This window comes from Mercenaria mercenaria, chromosome 10 (assembly GCF_021730395.1).
Source record: "Mercenaria mercenaria strain notata chromosome 10, MADL_Memer_1, whole genome shotgun sequence".
Classification (NCBI taxonomy): domain Eukaryota; kingdom Metazoa; phylum Mollusca; class Bivalvia; order Venerida; family Veneridae; genus Mercenaria; species Mercenaria mercenaria.
This window is the reverse complement of record NC_069370.1, coordinates 32,425,683-32,448,785: the sequence shown is the minus strand read 5'-3', so window position 1 is coordinate 32,448,785 and position 23,103 is coordinate 32,425,683. Positions and strand designations below refer to the sequence as shown.

The following is a 23,103-nucleotide window of genomic DNA, read 5'->3' as shown; positions in this document are numbered from 1 at the left end:
TTTCTTATCTACTTAGAGCCAGATGCTTTCTTTGCTTTAATGTGCTTTAACATATTGCATTTAATTACAGCGTTTTACTTATGTTGAGCTTATTAGCATGTGTTTGTCGGAAAATAGCTTTAAGCTAGTGTTATATAAGTTTATACTTATCCGACGTTAAATAAATCTTCTTGTATCTAAATCTTCTCTGATACTTATATCATAGTGACCGAGTTACAGTGTGCGCGAGACCTAGTCAAAGAACCCATTATCTTATCACCTCATACACTTGAAGCAACACACAATCTAAATGATATTTTATGTTTTCTCATTTTATACTCGAAAAAGTAATGCTTGTCCGCGGACACACAGAATGAAAAATGCACTTGTCCGCCGCAAAAAATCACGAGTCGGATAAGTTGGACATAGGAATCCCACATCCCTGAAGGGTGGGTAGATCAAAGAACTTCGAGCATCAACAGTCCATAAAAAAAGCACAGACGAACAACCGTTTTCGTTTGGTTAGGTGTTTATCCATTCTAAAGTTTGTATTTATCCAGCACTGTTCCTATAACCATTAGGAATTAATCCCCAAATTTAAACCTACCTCAAAATCAATAAAAATTTTTAAGCATAAAAAATCAATTTCAAACTTTGATACTGTTAAACATTGTCAAAGAGATATTTATGGAACTAATACATTTAATAAGTAAGGTCTTACTGCAATTTCTGGTACTTTAAAACAGTTAGAAACATAAAACATGTTCATTTTGAAGACTTTTTTGAGTACATTTTAATGAATTCCAGCCACATAATGTGACATTTCGATTGAAATATTTAGTACACAAAACATGTTATCAATAAAGGATATTATGACTATCAAAAGTTTTACGCTAACATTGCATACTCACATAAAAAACATGAAAAAAAGACAAGGAAATTAACTACATACATCGTCTTTCTGTCAGCCATGTTGGCACTGAGTTAGGGTCGCTGAACAGAGTTAAGATTATCCGGGTACATGGCGTGGAAATGGGTCTATCTATGTGTGACAGGTCTGTAGGCTGATCTGACACTACCAAATCAAATATTAGCCTCCACAAGTAGTCCAAATATAAATAGTACTAATCTTTTTTTTTTCTTTCCTAGTAGATCTATCTTTTCTCAATAGCAACGCGTTTTCTTTTACTGGCGAACTGTAGTTTTCTTATATTAAATATAAAAGTAACACTCCTTTTTGTTTTTGTTTTTCTATAGTAGCGATATGGTTCTTTACTGCAGTATAGGAATATGTCTCTGAAAATCTGATAAGCTAGAAAATGTCAATAAACCGTTATAAGTAAGTGGATTTTATTAAATAAAGAACACAGCCGGATTTAGTGGTGTTCAGCCTGTAAACTGGGTTCGTGAAAATCACGTGATAGAACGTGAGGACCGGAAATTACCGAGTAGCTTTCGTAAAAATCGGAATTTGTCGCGCAAGCGCAGTTTCCTATTTCACAACCTGTAACGGCTATTTCTGATGCAACGGGAAATAGAGGGCAGCCATATTTTCACATAAAATTTCACACGACACTAATGTTTTGAGGTAAGAATTGATAGTTTCAGTTTCATTTTGATGTTTAGGTACAGGTATTCGTAAATACAATAGGACGACACATAATAATGACCAAGTCAGGGCATCGGTTTGAGCAAATTACAGTTTTAAATCAACACAGGTCTGGAACATGTGTTCTGGATAAAACCTGGAACAACTGATACGGGGACTGGAAACCGGCATTTATCTATGCCGTAGGTTATTCTGCTATTACTCAAACACTTACGCCTTACAGTTTAACTCGTCCTTTCAGTGAAAATCTGGGAAAGCATTTGTTGAATTTTTTGTTGAAAAAAAAGTTCTGCCATGAAATTATTGCCTGCATCTGTTTTTAAATGGAAAATATCTACATTCATGTTACTTTTCGCCCTGTGAAAATGGCTAAAATCTAGACTTACCCAGAGAGAAAGATGTCGTTTTTTACATGATATTTGCCTTGTTGATTCAGAGTATTTAGAACAAAAAAATTAGGACATATTTTAATGAAAATAGCAAGTAAAAACTGTAAACATTGCCTGAGAATATTTGTTTTTGATATTGCTCTGTTCTTCACCATTTAAATGCGTGTTAAACCTAGATGATTTTCTGCAGTTTTATTTAAAAGTTCGGAATACTAAATGTAACTTCGTTGTCGGCCTTTTTTTTTAAAAAAATATTGTTATTTTAATTTAAATACATTGTATTTTTCACACATCAGTTTTAAGATTAGATTTATTAAACTAATTTTTGGAGTAAAACAGAAAAAAACATGAAACACAGAAATACTTACAACCAAATAATCCATTTAAAAGCCTCCTTGGTTGAATTAGAATTCCAACGAAATACATCGGAAACGTTTAAACAAAATTTTTGAAATTCCAAATCAAAATTTAACATATACATGTATAAATAAAATGAACATATTTCCTAGAGAAAATCAGTACTTAAGGAATCATCGAGTACATTCAGATAAATCACATTTCCTGGAGAAACCAGATAGTACTTGACACAAATCATAAATGATCATTGTGCACATTCAAATGAAATTTCCTGGGGAAGACCTGAGTACTTTACACAAATCGTAGTGATTCATATAGCACATTCAAATAAAATTTACTGAAGAAAGGTGCTAATTAGGGCTTAATTATAATCTGCTGAAACAATTAACAGTAATATTTTTTTTCATTTTAAATTAATATCTCGATATGAAATGACTATCAAAATAAGTAAAATATTGAATAAAATAAAATAGAGTGGATATGGACCTTAACTTTGTCTTTGAGGTATGAATATTCAAATATAATAGCGCATATAATTTTACCTTATTAATTATGACAATTAACATTTAAATTTAGTAAAAAACGTTTCAAGTAACATAAAATATAACATTTTCATCAAGTCAAAACAAAAATGATCATCCATTATATATCATATATGTGGTACATAAGGTGTCCAAAGTGGTACATAAAGTGTCTGGTACATAAAGTGACACATTCAAGTTATAAGTATTTTTACATGGGGAAGGAATGAATTTATGATTGGAAGTCTGTAAATCAACAGTTGTTTGAAAATTTAACCCGATTGAATCATTTGGTTTATTACCTGCCGGCCGTATCGCCAGTTTAATACTTTAATAAGCGTCTGTTGATTTGATCACAAGTGATCAAGTCAGCAAACGCTTCAGTAAGATAACGCGCTGGCACGAGCTTATGCGAGATTATCTCCTGTTGCCATTTTGTGTTTTTTATACTTGTTTGATTTACATTATATTTCCTTTCCATTTGTAAACAAGATTATATTATAAATTTCACAATTTTGTTGCATTTAACATTAAAATCAGCACCCCAGCCATTCTGTTCACGGAATAACTGCGACTTCATCAAAGGAACGTGCTCCTTGACTATATGAAGTTATGTCTGTATGTATTCCGTTTAAGTTAATGTACACCATTAAACTAAGGTTGACATGGTAATACTTACCCTAACCTTTAGTCAGTATATTACACAATGATACCAAACTTAAACAGTGTACATACTTCAACAGTGTGCATATAGACATTTTCGACTATACGCGGACATCGTCAAAACAGCAGCCCGTTTAATTTATAATTTACTAAGCAGTGTTGACACAACTTTTGCGTCTTTTCTTTTGCTGTTCATATGAAATGAACATCATTATTTTCAATGGAAAAGAATAGGGCGAACGTATATGGCAAGCCAATTGTCCAATAATTACGTGAACCCCAGTTCACGGTCGAAAAACTAGGATTAACAATCGATAAACTAGGTTTTTCGAACGTAAAACTAGGTTTTTCAAATACTAACCTATATTTTCGAGTGAAAACATCAGACACCGGGCGTAAACCATAGTTTACGCTTGTGAACCCAGGTTTGCGTTCGATAAACTAGGTTTCTCGATTGAACTATGAATTTCGGCCGTTATCCTATGTTTACGACCATAAACTTGGGTTTACAAACGTGAACCTACGTTTACGAGCGTGAACTATGGTTTACGACGTTATCCTATGTTTTCGCTCGAAAAAATAGGTTAGTATTTGAAAAACCTTGTTTATCAGACGTAAACCTAAGTTCACGCTCGTAAACCTAAGTTAAGTTCGTAAACATAGGTTCACGCTCGAAAATATAGGTTCAAGTCCGTAAACTATGGTTCACGGTCGTAAACATAGGTTCACGTCCGTAAACATAGGTTCATGGCCGTAAACCCATGTTCACGCCCTAAATTCATTGTTGATTCTATAATCCTAATATAAAGACCGTAAACCATGGTTTACGTTTGATAAACTAGGTTTCTTGATTGAACTATGAGTTTCGGTCGTTATCCTATGTTTATGATCGTTATCCTATGTTTACGCTCATAAACCCTGATTCACGCTCGTAAACCCCGGTTCACGCTCGTAAACCATAGTTTACGAACGTGAACCTATGTTTACGACTGTGAACTGGGATTTACAATCGTGAACCTACATTTACGAGCGTGAACTATGGTTCACGGCATTATCCTATGTTTTCGCTGGAAAATATATGTTAGTATTGGAAAAACCTAGTTTTTCGACCGTGAACTAATGTTCACGTATTTATTGGACAATTGGCTTGCCATATAGTTACAAATCGATTAATACGGTTTTACGAAGGTAAAGCCGTAAACCTAGGTTCACGCTCGTAAATATAGATTCACGACCGTAAACAAAGGTTTACTGCCGAAATTGATAGTTGATTTCATAATCCCAGTATATCAATCGTAAACCATGGTTTTCATTCGATAAACTAGGTTTCTCGATTGAACTATGAATTTCGGTCGTTATCCTTTGTTTACGACCGTATACTTGGGTTTACGAAGGTGAACCTATGTTTACGAGCGTGAACTATGGTTTACGACGTTATCCTATGTTTTCGCTTGAAAAAATAGGTTAGTATTTGAAAAACCTGGTTTTACGTTTGAAAAACCTGGTTTTTCGAACGTAAACCTAAGTTCATGCTCGTAAACCCAAGTTCACGTTCGTAAACATAGGTTCACGCTTGAAAATATAGGTTCAGGTCCGTAAACTATGGTTCACGGTCGTAAACATAGCTACATGGCCGTAAACGGATGTTCACACCCGAAATTCATTGTTGATTCTATAATCCTAATATATCGACCGTAAACTATAGTTTACGTTAAATAAACTAGGTTTCTCGATTGAACAATGAATTTTGGTCGTTATCCTATGTTTACGACCGTAAACTTGGGTTTACAAATGTGAACCTACGTTTACGAGCGTGAACTATGGTTTACGACGTTATCCTATGTTTTCGCTCGAAAAAATAGGTTAGTATTTGAAAAACCTGGTTTTACGTTTGAAAAACCTGGTTTATCGAACGTAAACCTAAGTTCACGCTCGTAAACCATAGTTCACGTTCGTAAACATAGGTTCAGGCTCGAAAATATAGGTTCAGGTCCGTAAACTATGGTTCACGGTCGTAAACATAGGTTCATGGCCGTAAACCCATGTTCACGTCCGAAATTCATTGTTGATTCTATAATCCTAATATATCGACCGTAAACTATCGTTTACATTAATAAACCAGGTTTCTCGATTGAACTATGAGTTTCGGTCGTTATTCTATGTTTACGATTGTTATCCTATGTTTACGCTCATAAACCCCAGTTCACCCTCGTAAACCATAGTTTATGAACGTGAACCTATGTTTACGACCATGAACTGGGGTTTACAATCGTGAACCTACATTTACGAGCGTGAACTATGGTTCACGGCGTTATCCTATGTTTTCGCTCAGAATGTTTGTCTTGATAATCTTTAAGTCTAGTTCGAATTTGGGTCATGTGAGGTCAAAAACTAGGTCACCTGGTCAAATCAAAGGAAAAGCTTGGTAACATTCTAAAGGCCACATTTATGACCCTTCATGTATTTTCATGAAACTTGGTCAAGATGTTTATCTTAATGATCTTTAGACCAAGTTTAAATCTGGGTTACGTAGGGTCAAAAACTAGATCACTAAGTCAAAGCAAAGGAAAATCTTGTTAAAACTTTCGAGTCCACATTTTAAGTTTGAAACTCATGAGAATTGATCAGAATGTTTGCCTTGATGGCCTCTAGGTCAAGTTCGAATCTGGGTCATGTAGGGTCAAAAACTAGGTCATTCCATCAAATCAAAGGAAAAGCTTGTTAACACTCTAGTGGCAACATTTATGACCCTACCTTTCTGACACTTGGTCAGAATGTTTGTCTTGATGACCTCTAGGCCAAGTTTGAATCTGGGTAATGCAGGGTCAAAAACTAGGTCACTAGAGCAGATCAAAGAAAAATCTTGTTAACACTCTAATTTTAGTTTGAAACTCATGAGAATTGGTAAGAATGTTTGTCTTGATAAAATCTAGGTCATGTTTAAATGTGGATTATCTGGGGTCAAAAACCAGGTCACCTGGTCAAATCAAAGAAAAATTGTGTTTGTGCAATAGGGACTGCAGTTTCAACTGGATCTTCATGAAATTTGATCAGAATGTTTTTCTTGATGAAATCTAGGTCAAATCTGAATATTGGTCATCTGGGGGTCAAAAACTAGGTCTCTAGGTCAAATCATATCAAAAAGCTTGTTTACACTCTAGATGCCACTTCTTTTCTACAAACTATTGGTCACCTGGGGTCAAAATTTAGATCTCTAGGTCAAATCATATCAAAAAGCTTGTTTAAACTCTAGAGGCCACTTTTTTCCTACAAACTTCACGAAACTGTCAGATTATTTGTTTTCATGAAATCTTGAACAGTTATAATCTGGGTCATGTGGGGTCAAAAACTAGGTCAAATCAAAGAAAATGCTTGTTTACACTCATGAGGCCACATTTTTAGTCCAATCTTGATGAAAATTGGTCAGAATATTTATCTCAGTGAAATCTCGGACTGATGAAAATTGGGTCAGGTTGGGTTAAAAACTAATTCACATTGGTCAAATTGAAGAAAAAGCTTGTTTACACTCCAGAGGCCACATTTTTGCTCCAATCTTCATTAAACTTGGTCAGAATGTTTATCTGATTAGGCTGATTATTCATATCGATTGTTTCGTTGTAGAAATATGGGGTGCTTAGGGTAGCCGTCAATCTTAAATTTATGAATGCAAAGAGCCGAAGTGTTTTACGTACACTCCTTTTCAATAATAGGTTGTAACTAATTATGTATTATAATACAATGGTCAACCATCGGGGCTTAAGTTGCGTCCACTATACATCATTGACAGATATCAGTTCATTATGATATACTGCAGTAGAAAAAATTAGGTGCCTACCAGTAGAGGACTTTGTATTGCATGGCAATACTTCATTCACTTCTTTACTCGGTTTTAGTATTTTCATGTAACTTAAAATTAACTTTTCAAAAGATGTTAAGAATCAGGCAGAGCTGTTTATTGACCTTAAATGAGTTTATGAGAAAAAATGCAATTGATACGATATTCTTTCCACACCCGTAAAGTAATAAAACATATCAGCTTCTGATGGCCTTTTCAAGGTTCCGTAGAATCAACATTTATTACACAGAATTTATATTGAAAATATTTCTGAAATATCTGGGTCTGCAGCTCTCAAATGCGGGAAATATCTAATATCTGAGGCATATACTGATAACTATAGACAACATAAAAAAGTACCGGTGTTTTGAATGATTCGACAAAGTTCCAAAAATCTCCATACACCCTTGCTCTGTTACGGACTCCTATGGGATGTGTGGTTTTTCAGAGTGCAACTATTTTTTCCTAGATGAAAAGTTGACATGTCATGCTGAAGCCCATATGTGTTTTCAAATTGTAAGAAAGTGCTGACAATTGACTCCCCATTAGCAAAAAAAAAGAGAAGTCCATGCACATACATTTAGATGGGGTGTCGAGTATATGTACTCATATTTGGTTTATTAAAGGGTCCCTATTAAGTTTGTATATAAAATTTTGACCCACCAATCAGTTACAATCAAAGAGATCCACTTATCGATTCCCAACACATTAGGCTAGTTTCATAGGGGTACCCCACCCCCACCCACTCCCATTGGGGAAGTGGTAAAACATAGTTGGGTGCCAAAAGACCCACTTTTCCACTTCGTGGCCGAACAATCAACTTCGGACCCAACTGTTGACTTTCTGAATTTTTAATTAGACCCCAATAATTAACCAGGTTTAAAACTTTAATATATATATATATATATATATATATATAGCGGGGAAAAAAGATTGAAGGAAATGCCTTTTTTGATATAACATGGTTTAATTCAGTAAAAATATAAGTTAAAAATCTCAACCGGTTTCACCATTAATATGGATCTTCAGGAGAATGTTTATGTTTATAAAATCAGATAAGACCTTGAAGTTTATAAACAATAACTGATAATAGTTCATGGTCACTGTGATAAATGAAGTAGGTTAGATAAACATTTTTAAAGCAAATAATTTGTCATAAATTATCGTAAAAAGCTTTTGTGATTTTTTACACAATTTATATTTACGATTTATTTGTGACAGAATACCAATAAACGGGGTATGATTCATTGATGTGCACTTTTTTTTATTGCATGGCACATTTGCAAGTAAATATGGAGAACTCTTAAAGCCCATAAAGTAAATACACACAGATTGAAAATACCGTATGTAATGGTTTGAGGAGTGTTTGTTCAATGTATAAAGATCAAACTTTTTTTTTCACCAAGTGAACGTGATATTGTAAACACCAGATTCAGTAGTTTCAAGAGTGGTGCAGTGTAAGATCTGATCTAGAATAGGGTACTTGATCTTACCTGTAAAACAACCACATTCGCTTTTTATTTTAATGTTTTTCAATGGTTTTAGACAAAATTTTGTAAATTTATTATTTTTCATTCTTGATATATTTCTTTGTGAAATTGCCAGATATGATTCAGTTATTCGATGACAAACATTATGTTATATTATATTATAATAATATCACATTTCAGTGATTTTTTTTTTTTTTTTTACATATAGTCAGCATAATCCTCCGTTCTTTATATTAACATGTAAATTCAACTTATTTAAACAGTTTTTATCGAAGTCAATAACAGCATATGGTACAGATATTCATCGTTAATGTTTTAATATATTCTTATATTCTTATAATATATTCTTATTTTGTGTACTTTCAGGTCCTAACCATGTGCGTTTCCAGTGGACCTCGTATTTGTCTCCTATGCCTATTACTGTATGGCTGGCAAGCAAAGGCAGTGGTGCCAAACACAACTGGTGGCATTCCAAAGCTGTATGACAAGGCTGAAGCAAAGCAGGAACATAGTAATGCTGATGAGGAACAAAAAGAGCTGTATTTTATGGAGAAAGATTATTTTTTGACAAAATTGATGACAAAGTATGGAAATGGAGTTGAAATGTCTTATGAAGGGTTTGAACATCTGTTGCATAAGCTAGGTCTCGGAGGGTTGTTGGAGTTTGACCACGAGGTCAGTTGTCATAAGGCTGAAAATAGTTCTGATTTTCAGGAAATGCATCTGCACCATAATCATTCAGGGAACATATCATCTTCAAAAGTATGTGAGAATAAAGACGAACATTCCCATGAACACAAAGATCATAAACATGATAATCATCATCATATTCACAGTCACAGTGAACATGAAAATGAACACATTCATGAGGACCATGTACATGAAGAACATGATCATGGACATGCAGATCACAAACATTCCAAAGATCATGATCATGATCACACTGGAGACAATAATCAGGAACACACTGAAGAACATGGTCATAAACACAATGAAGACCATCATTATGAACACTCTGAAGAACATGATTATGAACACTCTGAAGAAAATAATCATGAACACTCTGAAGAACATGATTTTGATCACAACGACCAGAATGAAACTATTGAATTAGATGTAGATCATGAACACGATCAAAATCATACAGATGAACATGATGACCATCATCATGACCATGATGACCATCATCATGACCATGATGATCATAAACATGAGCATGTTGAAAAGGAAAATATAGATGACACTGAAAATAATCCTGTTGTAAATGAACCCACAAGTCATAATCATGAACACAATGAAACAGCAGATCACAGTCCAGATTATAATGAAGAAATGGAAGAGACTAAGAAAAGTGTCCATGATCATGTCCATGAACATGATCATCACCATGACCATGACCATGATCACCATGTTCGCAAGAGGGAGACTGATCATGAGGTAATGCTTAGTGCAAACTTTGCAATTTTTTGCAGTTTTTGATGGCTTTTTAGCTCACCTGAGCCAAAGGCTCATGGTGAGCTTTTGTGACCGCTCAATGTCTGTTGTGTGTCATCCATCATGTGTCCGTCAACATATTCTAAAAAAATCTTCTTGAAAACCACTGAGCAGAATTACACCAAACTTCACAGGAATGATCCTTGGGTGGCCCCCTTTCAAAATTATTCAAAGAATTGAATTCCATGCAGAACTCTGGTTGCCATGGCAACCAAAAGGAAAAACTTTAAAAATCTTCTGGTCCAAAACCGCAAGGCATAGAGCCTTGATATTTGGCCTGTGAAATTATCATCTAATGATCCTCTATGAAGATTTTTCAAATTGTGCCCCTGGGGTGAAAAGAGGTCCTGCCCCAGGGGTCCCAAGTTTTACATCTACCTGTATAGGAAAAACTTTAAAAATCTTCTTGCCTGAGACTGCAAGGCCTAGGCTTTTGTTATTTGGTATGTTTCATTGCCTTGTGGTCCTCTACCAAATTGTTCAAATTATGCCCCTGGGGGCCCCAAGTTTAACATAGACTTATATAGGGGAAAAAAATAAAAATCTTCTTTTCTGGAAGTTCAATGCATACGCCTTTGATATTTGGTATGTAACATTGTCTAGTGGATCTCTAACAAGATTATTCAAATTATGCCCCTGGGGTGAAAAGAGGCCCCGTCCTGGGGTCACTTGTTATATGAGTTATCCAAAAAGTATCAGATCATATTTCCTAGACTGTTTAGTTATAATTACCTGATGACCCCAAGCGATTAGGTGTCACTTGACCTACTGACCTACTTTCTTGTTATCCCCCGACGAAAGTTGGAGGGATATAGTTTTGGTGTTGTCCATCCGTCCGGAGCCATATCTAGGAAATGGTTGGGAATATTTATTTAAAACTTCATATACACGTTCACCACTATGAGTTCTTGCGGCCCGTCAAGTTTCAGTCAGATTGCCGAAGTAACACTAGAGTTATGGCCCTTAGAAGTTTCTACTGTTAACCATATAGGGTACTATAAATATGGCAATTTCTGCATCATAACTTTTGATATATTTGACCTAGAACTATGAAACTTAAACAGAATTTAGGTCACCATAATGTGGTTGTGTACACACAATTTCATTCGGATTTATTTGTAAATTAAGAGTTATTGCCTTTTAATTGTCTAAAAATCCACATATTTGTACATAACAAACTTACCATTTGGTAGAATTTCATTAAATTTCTTTTTCTTTTCCATGAACATTTATTGTAAACATGTGAAGTTTTGTACCTACACCTGGTCACCCCCTTACCTTGATCACACACCTTCCCCCGACACCCGCCCCCCCCCCCCCCCCCCCCCCCAAAAAAAAAAAATCATTCCTTATTTTAGATTTTTTTCAAACAAACTTCATATACATGTTCACCACTATGAGGTTATGGGGCCCATCAAGTTTCAGACAGATTGCCCAAGTAACACCAGAGTTATAGGGTACTATAAATATGGCAATTTCTGCATCATAACTTTTGATATATTTGACCTAGAACTATGAAACTTTAAGAGAATTTAGAGCACTATAATGTGGTTGTAGTGCATGTCAAATTGTGGGAATATGCACCGCCATGAGAAAAATATTGAGAAATTAGAGAGCTATACCACATTGTAGATTGAAGTGAGTTATTGTAATTTCCCATGTATCTCTTTCCAGACACGCGACTGGAAGAAGTTATGACGTCATAAATATGGCGGCTTAAGAGAAAATAAAAAATTGTAGGCTGCTGAATAAATATAGGTGACAACGTCTTTGAAAACTATGTTATGATTGCAAAATTGATATATTTAGTGAAGGTAATATTTATTCTAGCAGATAAAACGCTTTTATGGAAAAGGATGGAATTCATTAAGCTTAAAATGAAAAAAAAGATATCCATATGTATCAAAAAATGACGAAAACGACTGAATAACGATATTAAGTGAACAATGTCTATTTAATGGCGCAGTTTGTTCGATTTAAATAGAAACAGTCTGATAATCTATCACTACAATAGACGATTAGCATAATTATATGTATCTATATACCCTCTTTATCTGTATGAGTGTGTCAGATCAGCTTAATGCCCCGACACTGTGGTCGGAACTCAAAATCAATACACTACACATTGAGTCCTTTCAATAAACAAGATTTGGTCACTAATCACATCCCTTTATTTGTATTTTCAAGCAAAGCCCGCATATATGATCAGCAATACTATTTTTGATTCCTTAATTGCATATACAATTAGATTATGTCTGTTTTGTAGATAATTTAACCTCTAATACATGTACCACTTCTAATTTATTAAATCGTATAACTTCATGTCGAACTGATATTTACCTCATGTGAAAAAAAATATTGCGACAAAGTATATGCAGATTCTGAAAAAAAACATTCCCAGAAAAATTAAAATCCAGCAATTACAGGGTGTGCTGTTCCGTCGTTTCATATGATTCCTTTACTCTTTATTCCCTTTTTATTAGCTCACCTGTCACAAAGTGACAAGGTGAGCTTTTGTGATGGCACGGTGTCCGTTGTCCGTGCGTGTGTGCGTGCGTCAGTCTGTAAACTTTTGCTTGTGACCACTCTAGAGGTCACATTTTTCATGGGATCTTTATGAAAGTTGGTCAGAATGTTCACCTTGATGATATCTAGGTCACGTTTGAAACTGGGTCACGTGCCGATAAAAACTAGGTCAGTAGGTCTAAAAATAGAAAAACCTTGTGACCTCTCTAGAGGCCATATATTTCACAAGATCTTCATGAAAATTGGTCAGAATGTTCTGGTCAGAATGTTCACCTTGATGATATCTAGGTCAAGTTCGAAACTGGGTCATGTGCCTTCAAAAACTAGGTCAGTAGGTCTAAAAATAGAAAAAGCTTGTGACCTCTCTAGAGGCCATATATTTCACAAGATCTTCATGAAAATTGGTCAGAACGTTCACCTTGATGATATCTAGGTCAAGTTCAAAACTGGGTCACATGCTGTCAAAAACTAGGTCAGTAGGTCAAATAATAGAAAAAACTTATGACCTCTCTTAAGGCCATATTTTTCATGGGATCTTTATGAAAGTTGGTCTGAATGTTCATCTTGATGATATCTAGGTCAAGTTCGAAACTGGGTCATGTGCCTTCAAAAACTATGTCAGTATGTCTAAAAATAGAAAAACCTTGTGACCTCTCTAGAGGCCATATATTTCATGAGATCTTCATGAATATTGGTCAGAATGTTCACCTTGATGATATCTAGGTCAAGTTCGAAATAGGGTCACGTGCCATCAAAAACTAGGTCAGTAGGTCAAATATTAGAAAAACCTTGTGACCTCTCTAAAGGCCATATTTTTTCTGGGATCTGTATGAAAGTTGGTCTGAATGTTCATCTTGATGATATCTAGGTCAAGTTCGAAACAGGGTCATGTGCGGTCAAAACCTAGGTCAGTAGGTCTAAAAATAGAAAAACCTTGTGACCTCTCTAGAGGCCATACATGTGAATGGATCTCCATAAAAATTGGTCAGAATGTTCACCTTGATGATATCTAGGTCAAGTTCGAAAGTGGGTCACATGCCATCAAAAAATAGGTCAGTAGGTCAAATAATGAAAAAACGTTGTGACCTCTCTAGAGGCCATATTTTTCATGGGATCTGTATGAAAGTTGGTCTGAATGTTTATCTTGATTATATATAGGTCAAGTTTGAAACTGGGTCAACTGCGATCAAAAACTAGGTCAGTAGGTCTTGAAATAGAAAAACCTTGTGACCTCTCTAGAGGCCATACCCTTGAATGGATCTTCATGAAAATTGGTCAGAATGTTCACCTTGATGATATCTAGGTCAAGTTTGAAACTGGGTCACGTGCCATAAAAAACTAGGTCAGTAGGCCAAATAATAAAAAAACCTTGTGACCTCTCTAGAGGCCTTACTTTTCATGGGAACTGTATGAAGGTTGGTCTGACTGTTCATCTTGATGATATCTAGGTCAAGTTTGAAACTGGGTCAACTGAGGTCAAAAACTAGGTCAGTAGGTCTAAAATTAGAAAAAACTTGTGACCTCTCTAGAGGCCATACTTGTGAATGGATCTCCATAAAAATTGGTCAGAATGTTCATCTTGATGATATCTAGGTCAAGTTCGAAAGTGGGTCACGTGCCGTCAAAAAGTAGGTCAGTAGGTCAAATAATGAAAAAACGTTGTGACCTCTCTAGAGGCCATTTTTTTCATGGGATCTGTATGAAAGTTGGTCTGAATGTTTATCTTGATGATATATCGGTCAAGTTTGAAACTGGGTCAACTGCGGTCAAAAACTAGGTCAGTAGGTCTAAAATTAGAAAAATCTTTTGACCTCTCTAGAGGCCATATTTTTCAATGGATCTTCATGAAAATTGATCTGAATGTTCACCTTGATGATATCTAGGTCAGTTTTGAAACTGGGTCACGTGCGGTCAAAAACTAGGCCAGTAGGTATAAAAATAGAATAACCTTGTGACCTCTTTAGAGGCCATATTTTTCATGAGCACTTCATGAAAATTAGTGAGAATGTTCACCTTGTTGATATCTAGGTAAAATTCATAACAGGGTCACGTACCTTTGAAAACTAGGTCATTAGGTCAAATAATAGAAAAACCTTGTGACCTCTCTAGAGCCCATATTTTTCAATGGATCTTCATGAAAATTGGTCAGAATTTTTTTCTTGATAATATCTAGGTAAAGTTAAAAAAGGGGTCAAAAGGAGCTCAAAACTAGGTCACTTTTGGTAAAAATATAAAAAAAAATTACGTCATACTAAAAAACGGGGTCAGGGGAAAAAGAGGTGAGCGATTCAGGACCATCAGGGCCCTTTTTTTACTAAAAAACCCAAAAGGAATTTTTAAAAAGGAACGGGTTTTAAAATTAAAAAACCCTTTTCTTGTGTATTTAATTTAATTTCGGGTTAAAAAAAGGTTTTTTCCCTGCCTGTAACATTGCTAAAAAAAATTTTCCCCAATGTAAAACCGTGAGGAAAGTTTTGTTAAAGATCCCCCTTTTTAAACGATGTCCGAAAAGGGGAATGCAGTTTTTCGAGAGAAAACCCAAGAAAACCCTGAAAACCTACTTCTCCCTAGTTGTGAATATTTAGAAAATGTTAAACCAGTTATTTTTGGCTACAATATGAAAAAAAAATTTACGAAATTCTTAAATAAGTTTTAAATTTACAAACAATCAGTTGTTGCTTGAATAGTTGACATTTTTTTGTCAGGGAGGTGTAGTTATTAAATGAACTAACAATTCAAAGACACAGTACTGACCCGCTTGGGATTGATAAAATTTTCCCTTATCTTAAATTGTTTTTACTTTAAAGTTCTTTTACTGGAGTTTTTCGTTTTAGAGGGGATGTTCCCCATACAATCTTCTGCAAATTTCACTTAGATAACTACTGTTTAAAAGGGTACGAAATTTGGGACAAAACAGGGTGTAGGGCATGTTTTTGTCAGTTATTTTGCGGGGGGGCGTTTTAAAAAAATTTCACTTTTTTAACTTTTAATTTTTAATCTTTTATATTTGCAAGGCGGGCTTTTAAAAATTCAGTGAAGTTATCAATATTTCCTTTGCAGATAACCCGCTATTTATCCCGTGCAAGAAAAATTCTACTAAATTTTACGTTTTTAATTTAGACTTGTGTGGGTTTTTTTTATAAAGTTTATTAGGGAATTTAAAACAACCCATTTTCTAAGTGTATCAAAACAGTAGTTATTTTTCAATTTCAATGAAAATTTTTTACAAGTGGAAAGAAATTTTATCACTTTCGGTTCGGGCCCTCTTTTTTTGGAAAATATGTTGCATATTCGGGTTCATTCTTTTTCAAACTGGTTTCTACACTTTCCTTTTTATCGGGACCAAAGGAGAGGTGGGCCACGCCCAGCTAGTGGTTCTTAAAGGCCATTGGGGCTGGCTGGGTTTGATATATTTTTACTTTCCTGATTTGTCGGGTCCTTAATTTAAGGGTTTCCCCGGTATTCCTTGCTTTTTGTTGCGGCATGGAGAACAAAAAAAATGCGCAAATGAAATTTTTTTAAAAGCTTTTAAAAAGGGTCCCTTGAAAAATTTAGAAAGCAAATAATCAAGATAATAGAATACTTGGTTTGACTAAATTTGTTCCTGAGAGGTTTAGAAAGGTGAAAAAAATATCATGCCCTTTAGCACCAGCTTAAGCTGAATTATATTATAATGATATTTAACTAACTTCGTAATACTAAAGGACAAGAGGCTATTTACATATTTAATGTAGATATTTACCTGATCATTTTTGTGTTTCAATTAATAGCGTGCCCTCAGTTTCCCTTGCGTGAATAAGACACTCAGCAGTCGGGGGATTAAGTTTACGTATAATGTTCTATAACATTGGAATTATTGCCAGACTACTGTTTAAGCACACCAGCATTGTTTTGCAACTGACCGTTCCAAGGCTTTGCCGCACTACGTTTCTTTATTTTACGTTTTAAGCTTTCTGTCTATTGGCTTTACTTCGTTCAGGTATTTATCATGTTCTAACCTATACATGCATTGCTGCAGAGTTTTACGGTTCAAATATGCGTTGCGTTAACATGAATCAGAGTTTATCACAAATTGGATCTGTTGAGAAATATTTTCAGTTTCAGAGAAAGAATGACGAAAGAAAGAAAATGAAATGATTATCCCCTGCCCCTGATGCCCCTCCTCCTGCACTTAGCTAAACATAATTACGGAAAGCCCTCAATAAACGTTTAAATGAATAAATAATATTGTTTATGGATACTTTTGTTATCGCGGAGCTGAAGACGAATTAAGTAAAACGCTTTCAGTGTTGATGTCAAGTTTGAATGCATATGATTAACCAGTAATTCTGAGTAATTGAGTCGACTATTATGAATCTAAATATCTGTTAAATTTCCACCGGCATAGTCGTCTTGATCGTACTTTAATCTTGTTTAAATAAAAAAGCAAACAATGCATGTAATATGCACATGTTCTAATGCTGTACATGTTCTAATAATAACAGCATAGACAATTACTTGTGCCAACATTGATTTGTATTGCATTTTCGACAAAATCCTTCCCTTCTAGGTACTGATTAAAACCAAATATTAATAACGTATTTTCCCTTATTATATGTTTTATTTCTTGTAACATTTGGAAATAATCTCATTTCAGATTCAATGCCATAAGATTAGTCGAAAATATTTTATTTCAAGAGGTAGAAGCGACATGTAAAAATGCATTGCAAATTAGGTGGGTGGGGTACAAAAAACAATTAAAACAACTTAAATATACTTTCTACTGAGAAAGTGCAAATATAATATATTTGATATGTCCAATTGGCTTGTTTAATAACATCATATCCGATATTATAAGCAATTTTACTAATATTTTTAATCATTATTCAGCAGTATTATTTTCGTAAACTGTCGCCATATTGATGACGTCATTTCCGAATCCAGACGCGGTCCCCAAAAGAGATACATACATTTTATTTTTGTCTTGGACCAAGGAATTATTAGATATATGTGGCTATATTTCTCAACTACTTTCGAGCAGGATTACGAATGGCCGTGGACTATTGTGCACAGACAATTTTGTACGGATTTCTTTTGTTACTTCAGAGTTATTGCCCTTTAATTGTCTAAAAATCCACATATTTGTACATAACAAACTTACCATTTAGCAGAATTTCATTAAATTTCTTCTCTGTGAACATTTATTATAAACATGTGAAGTTGCGCACCCACACCTGGTCACCCACTTGCCTTGGTCACACCCCGTCCCCCTCCCAACCCCCCTCCCAAATTTTTTTTTTTTTTTTTCATTTCTTATTTTAGATTTTTTTCAAACCTTCCAAGTTCTACCATTCCCCCACCTCATTTCTCCACCCAGTCATGCCCACCACGGATCATGCATCCTCTGCCCCCCCCCCCCCCCACTTCACCTTTTTACCCCCTTTTTTTTTTTTTTTTTTTTTTTAAATTTTCAATCAATATTTATAATCAACATGTGAAATTTTGTTTCCTCTCCAATTCCCCTGCACCCCCACCCCCTAAAAAAATAAATATATACATATAGATATATATATTTCCATTCCTTTTTTTTTTTTTTTAAATGTTCAAACCTTCAACATGTTAAGTTGTGACTGCACAAACCTTGCCCAAGATATCTTACCTGTGTTCTCTTAAGGACATCTGTTCTTTTAAGTTCAAATGTACATGTTAAACAGCAACACCTGGTGCCAAACCACTCAAAGACAATATTTCGTTCCAGTTAAACTTCAAGCTCACATTTCAATTAACTGCATTTAATTTTAAAAGCTAAGCTTATTACAGTAAGCATATCCCATTCAAAATAAATTCTTTAGTCAGGATCAAAGTATCATACAATTTAATACTCTTTAATTAAACATTTGTTTTCTGTTAAATTGATTTTGACTAATGAAATTATTTGCTTGTTATTAACATCCTTAACTTTTTGCCGGATATATCTTTTTGCCATTTCTCACCACAAACCCTTTCGGCGGAGTATACCAATTCATCGAATTTGCTTGTTTTTAGCTCACCTGTCACATAGTGACAGAGTGAGCTTTTGTGATCGCCCTTCGTCCGTCAGTCCGTCGTCCGTCCACAATTTCTTGTCTGCACAATAGTGGTTTCATTTATGACTTTATTTTAACCAAACTTGCACACAACTTGTATCATCATAAGATCTTGGATCCTTTCTTGAACTGGCCAGATCCCATTATCGGTTCCAGCGTTATGGCCCCTGAAAGGGCCAAAATTAGCTATTTTGACCTTGTCTGCACAATAGCAGCTTTATTTATGATTTGATTTTTACCAAACTTGCACACAACTTGTATCACCATAAGATATTAGTTCCTTTCTTGAACTGGCCAAATCCCATTATGGGTTACAGAGTTACGGCCCCTGAAAGGGCCAAAATTAGCTATTTTGACCTTGTCTGCACAATAGCAGCTTCATTTATGATTTGAATTTAATCAAACTTGCACAAAACTTGTCTCACCATAAGATCTCGATTCCTTTCTTGAACCGGCCAGATCCCTAATGGGTTTCAGTTATGGCCCCTGAAAGGGCCAAAATTAGCTATTTTGACCTTGTCTGCGCAATAGCAGCTTCATTTATGATTTGATTTTAACCAAACTTGCACACAACTTGTATCACCACAAGATCTTGGTTCCTTTCTTGAACTGGCCAGATTCCTTTATGGGTTCCAGAGTTATGGCCCCTGATAGGGCCAGAATTAGCTATTTTGACCTTGTCTGCACAATAGCAGCTTCATTTATGATTTGAATATAATCAAACTTGCACAAAAACTTGTGTCACTATAAGATCTTGGTTCCTTTCTTGAACTGGCCAGGTCCCATAATGGGTTCCAGAGTTATGGCCCCTGAAAGGGCCAAAATTAGCTATTTTGACCTTGTCTGCACAATAGCAGCTTTATTTATGATTTGATTTTTACCAAACTTGCACACAACTTGTATCACCATAAGATCTTGATTCCTTTTTATACGCCCTAAGAGACATATTATGTTATCGCCTCGGTGTCTGTCTGTCTTTCTGTCTGTCTGTTGGTTAGCAATTTCCATTCCGCTCTGTAACTCTTAAACCCCTTGAAGGATTTCAAAGAAACCTGACACAAATGTTCACCTCATCAAAACAAAGTGCAGAGCGCATGTTTCGGATGGCTCACTTCAAGGTCAAGGTCACACTTAGGGGTCAAAGGTCATATTACTTTGTTTTGTGTGTATATTGCTCAGCATTTGCGTTGCATTGCAGTGCTCTTGTTTTTATTTGGCAGATCCTTCTTTTGTTCACTTATAATATTTTTTTTTTAATTACTTCCCTTTTATGTTACTATAAATAGCTTATTTAGTAACTTTTTTATTATTGGCTGTAGGGAAAAACCGAGACCACTTTCCTGTGGTACAACATGGATGGTACCTCCAATTTATAGGTGTATTTTGACATATCTGTACCTTTAGGAAAATTTCAACTATGTTTTCTCATGATTCTTTTGATTGATCTTGATTATGATTTTCTGACCTTCTTGTCCTTAAGTGCAATGATGACAAGTGAGCGATATAGGGCCATTATGGCCCTCTTGTTTAAGATATAGCCTTGAAATTTGGATGACATATACAGTTTTGCACACCAATCTTAAAACTGATTTTCAGTGACCATAAATGAAACAGTAAAATGGTTTCCAGGCAATAACTCTAGAACGCTTGGGCCTAGTGTCAGGAAAATTGATAGTTAGGTTGGCTATGACCAGCAGATGACCCCTATTGATTTTGAGGTCATTAGGTCAAAGGTCAAGGTCACATTGGCCAGGAACAGTTAAAACGGTTTCTGATCTTCTTGTCCAAAACCATAGGGCCTAGGGCTTTGATATTTGGTATGTAGCAAAATCTAGTGGTCCTCTACCAAGATTGTTCAGATTATTTCCCTGGGGTCAAATATGGCCCCACCCCGGGGGTCACATGGTTTATATAGACTTGTATAGGAAAAAAATTTGAAAAACCTCTTGTCCAAAACCACAGGACCTAGGGCTTTGATATTTTGTATATGACATCATCTAGTGGTCCTCTACTAAGATTGTTCAAATTATTCCCCTAGGGTCAAATATGGCTCCGCCCTGGGGGTCACATGGTTTACATTGACTTATATAGGGAAAAACTTTGAAAATCTTCTTGTCCAAACCACAAAGACTATGGCTTTGATATTTTGTAATGTAGCATCATTTAGTGGTTCGAGATCTCTACCAAGTTTGTTCAAATTATCCCTCTAAGGTCAAATATGGCCCCGCCCCAGGGGTCATATGGTTCATATAGACTAATATAGGGAAAAACTTGGAATCTTCATGTCCATAACTTACATCATTCAAATTTGGACCACATGTATAGTTTTGAGTGGCAAGATGAACCTTGACAGGAGTTGACCTTGATCTTGACCTAGTGACCTACTTTCACATTTCTGTAGCTACAGCCTTCAAATTTGGACCACATGCATAGGTTTGTGTACAGAAAAAAACTTTGACCTTGTTATTGACCTAGCGACCTACTTTCACATTTTTGAAGGTACAGGCTTCAAATTTGGACCACATGCATAGTTTTTTGTTCCAAAATAAAATTTGACCTTGATTTTGACCTAGTGACCTACTTTCACATTTCTCAAGCTACAGCCTTCAAATTTGAACCACAAGCATAATTTTATGTACTGAAATGAACTTTGATCTTGAGATTGACCTAGTGACCTACTTTCACATTTCAGAAGGTACAGGCTTCAAATTTGGACCACTTGCATAGTTTTGTGTTCCGAAATAAAATTTGACCTTGATTTTGACTTAGTGACCTACTTTCACATTTCTCAAGCTACAGCCTTCAAATTTGAAGCACATGCATAGTTTTGTGTACCGAAATGAACTTTGATTTGAGATTGACATAGTGACCTACTTTCACATTTCTGAAGCTACAGGCTTCAAATTTGGACCGCATGCATATTTTTGTGTTCTGAATTGAAATTTGACATTGATTTTTACCTATTACCTACTTTCACATTTCTCAAGCTACAGCCTTTAAATTTGAAGCACATGACTGTATAGTTCTACCGAAATGAACTTTGACCTTGAAATTGATCTTGTGATCTGCTTTTACATTTCTCAAGCCACATACACATTGTTTTGTACCGAAATGAAATTTGACATTGATTTTGACCTTGAGCTAGTCTTGAAATTTGGAACATTCAAAAATGGCTCAGTGGATGGCGCCAAGATCACTCTGTAATCTCTTGTTAGGTTAATAGGTTAAAGGTCAAGGTCAAATTAAACCAGAATGATATACAGTGAGCATATAATTTCTGTTCCTTGTGCAATTACTGAATGCATCAAGGGGGCCATTTTGTGTTCGACGAGCTCTTGTTACCTTTTAAATTGTGTACTCCATGATTTTTGTCGAGCCGCTTGTGGTGAGCTCGACTTAGTTGCCACCTTGTGCGGTTCGGTGTATGTTCGTGCGTGTATGCGTCCGTCCGTCCAATTTTGTCCTGACCATAACTTTAACATGCATGGACCAATCTTGTTTATATTTGGCATGAATGTTAACCTCAATGAGAAGGAGTGTCATGCGCAAACCCCATGTTCCTATCTCAAAGGTTAAGGTAACAGTCTTAGGTCAAAGGTCTAATTGAAGTTTGTCCGGAGCATTTCTTCTAAATGCTTGGTGTGATTTTGATTTAACTTGGCATGAATGTTCACCATTTTAAGACGGAGTGTCATGCGCAAGAACCAGGTCCCTAGGTCTAAGGTCAAGGTCACACTTAGAGGTCAAAGGTCAGATACAAGAATGACTTGTCTGGAACATTTCTTTTTCATGCGTAGTGGGATTTTAATGTCACTTGGCACAGTTTTTTTAGCTCACATGTCACAAAGTGACAAGGTGGGCTTTTGTGATCGCGCAGCGTCCATCGTCTGTCGGTCCGTGCGTCCATAAACTTTTGCTTGTGACCACTCTAGAGGTCACATTTTTCATGGGATCTTTATGAAAGTTGGTCAGAATGTTCATCTTGATGATGTCTAGGTCAAGTTTGAAACTGGGTCACATGCGGTCCAAAACTAGGTCAGTAGGTCTAAAAATAGAAAAACCTTGTGACCTCTCTAGAGGCCATACTTTTCAATGGATCTTCATGAAAGTTAGTCAGAATGTTCACCTTGATGCTATCTAGGTCAAGTTCGAAACTGGGTCACGTGCCTCAAAAA

At 35.5% G+C, this 23,103-nt stretch overlaps 1 protein-coding gene across 1 annotated transcript in view; it reads left to right on the top strand.

The window, feature by feature from the left end:
• LOC128546384 (zinc transporter ZIP10-like) overlaps positions 1-23,103 on the top strand; it is a 46,569-nt gene that overhangs the window by 12,365 nt on the left and 11,101 nt on the right. The window contains exon 2 of the mRNA XM_053516854.1: positions 9,210-10,280. Within this exon, the coding sequence (XP_053372829.1) occupies positions 9,210-10,280 (1,071 nt within the window). The remainder of the gene's footprint in view (positions 1-9,209; positions 10,281-23,103) is intronic.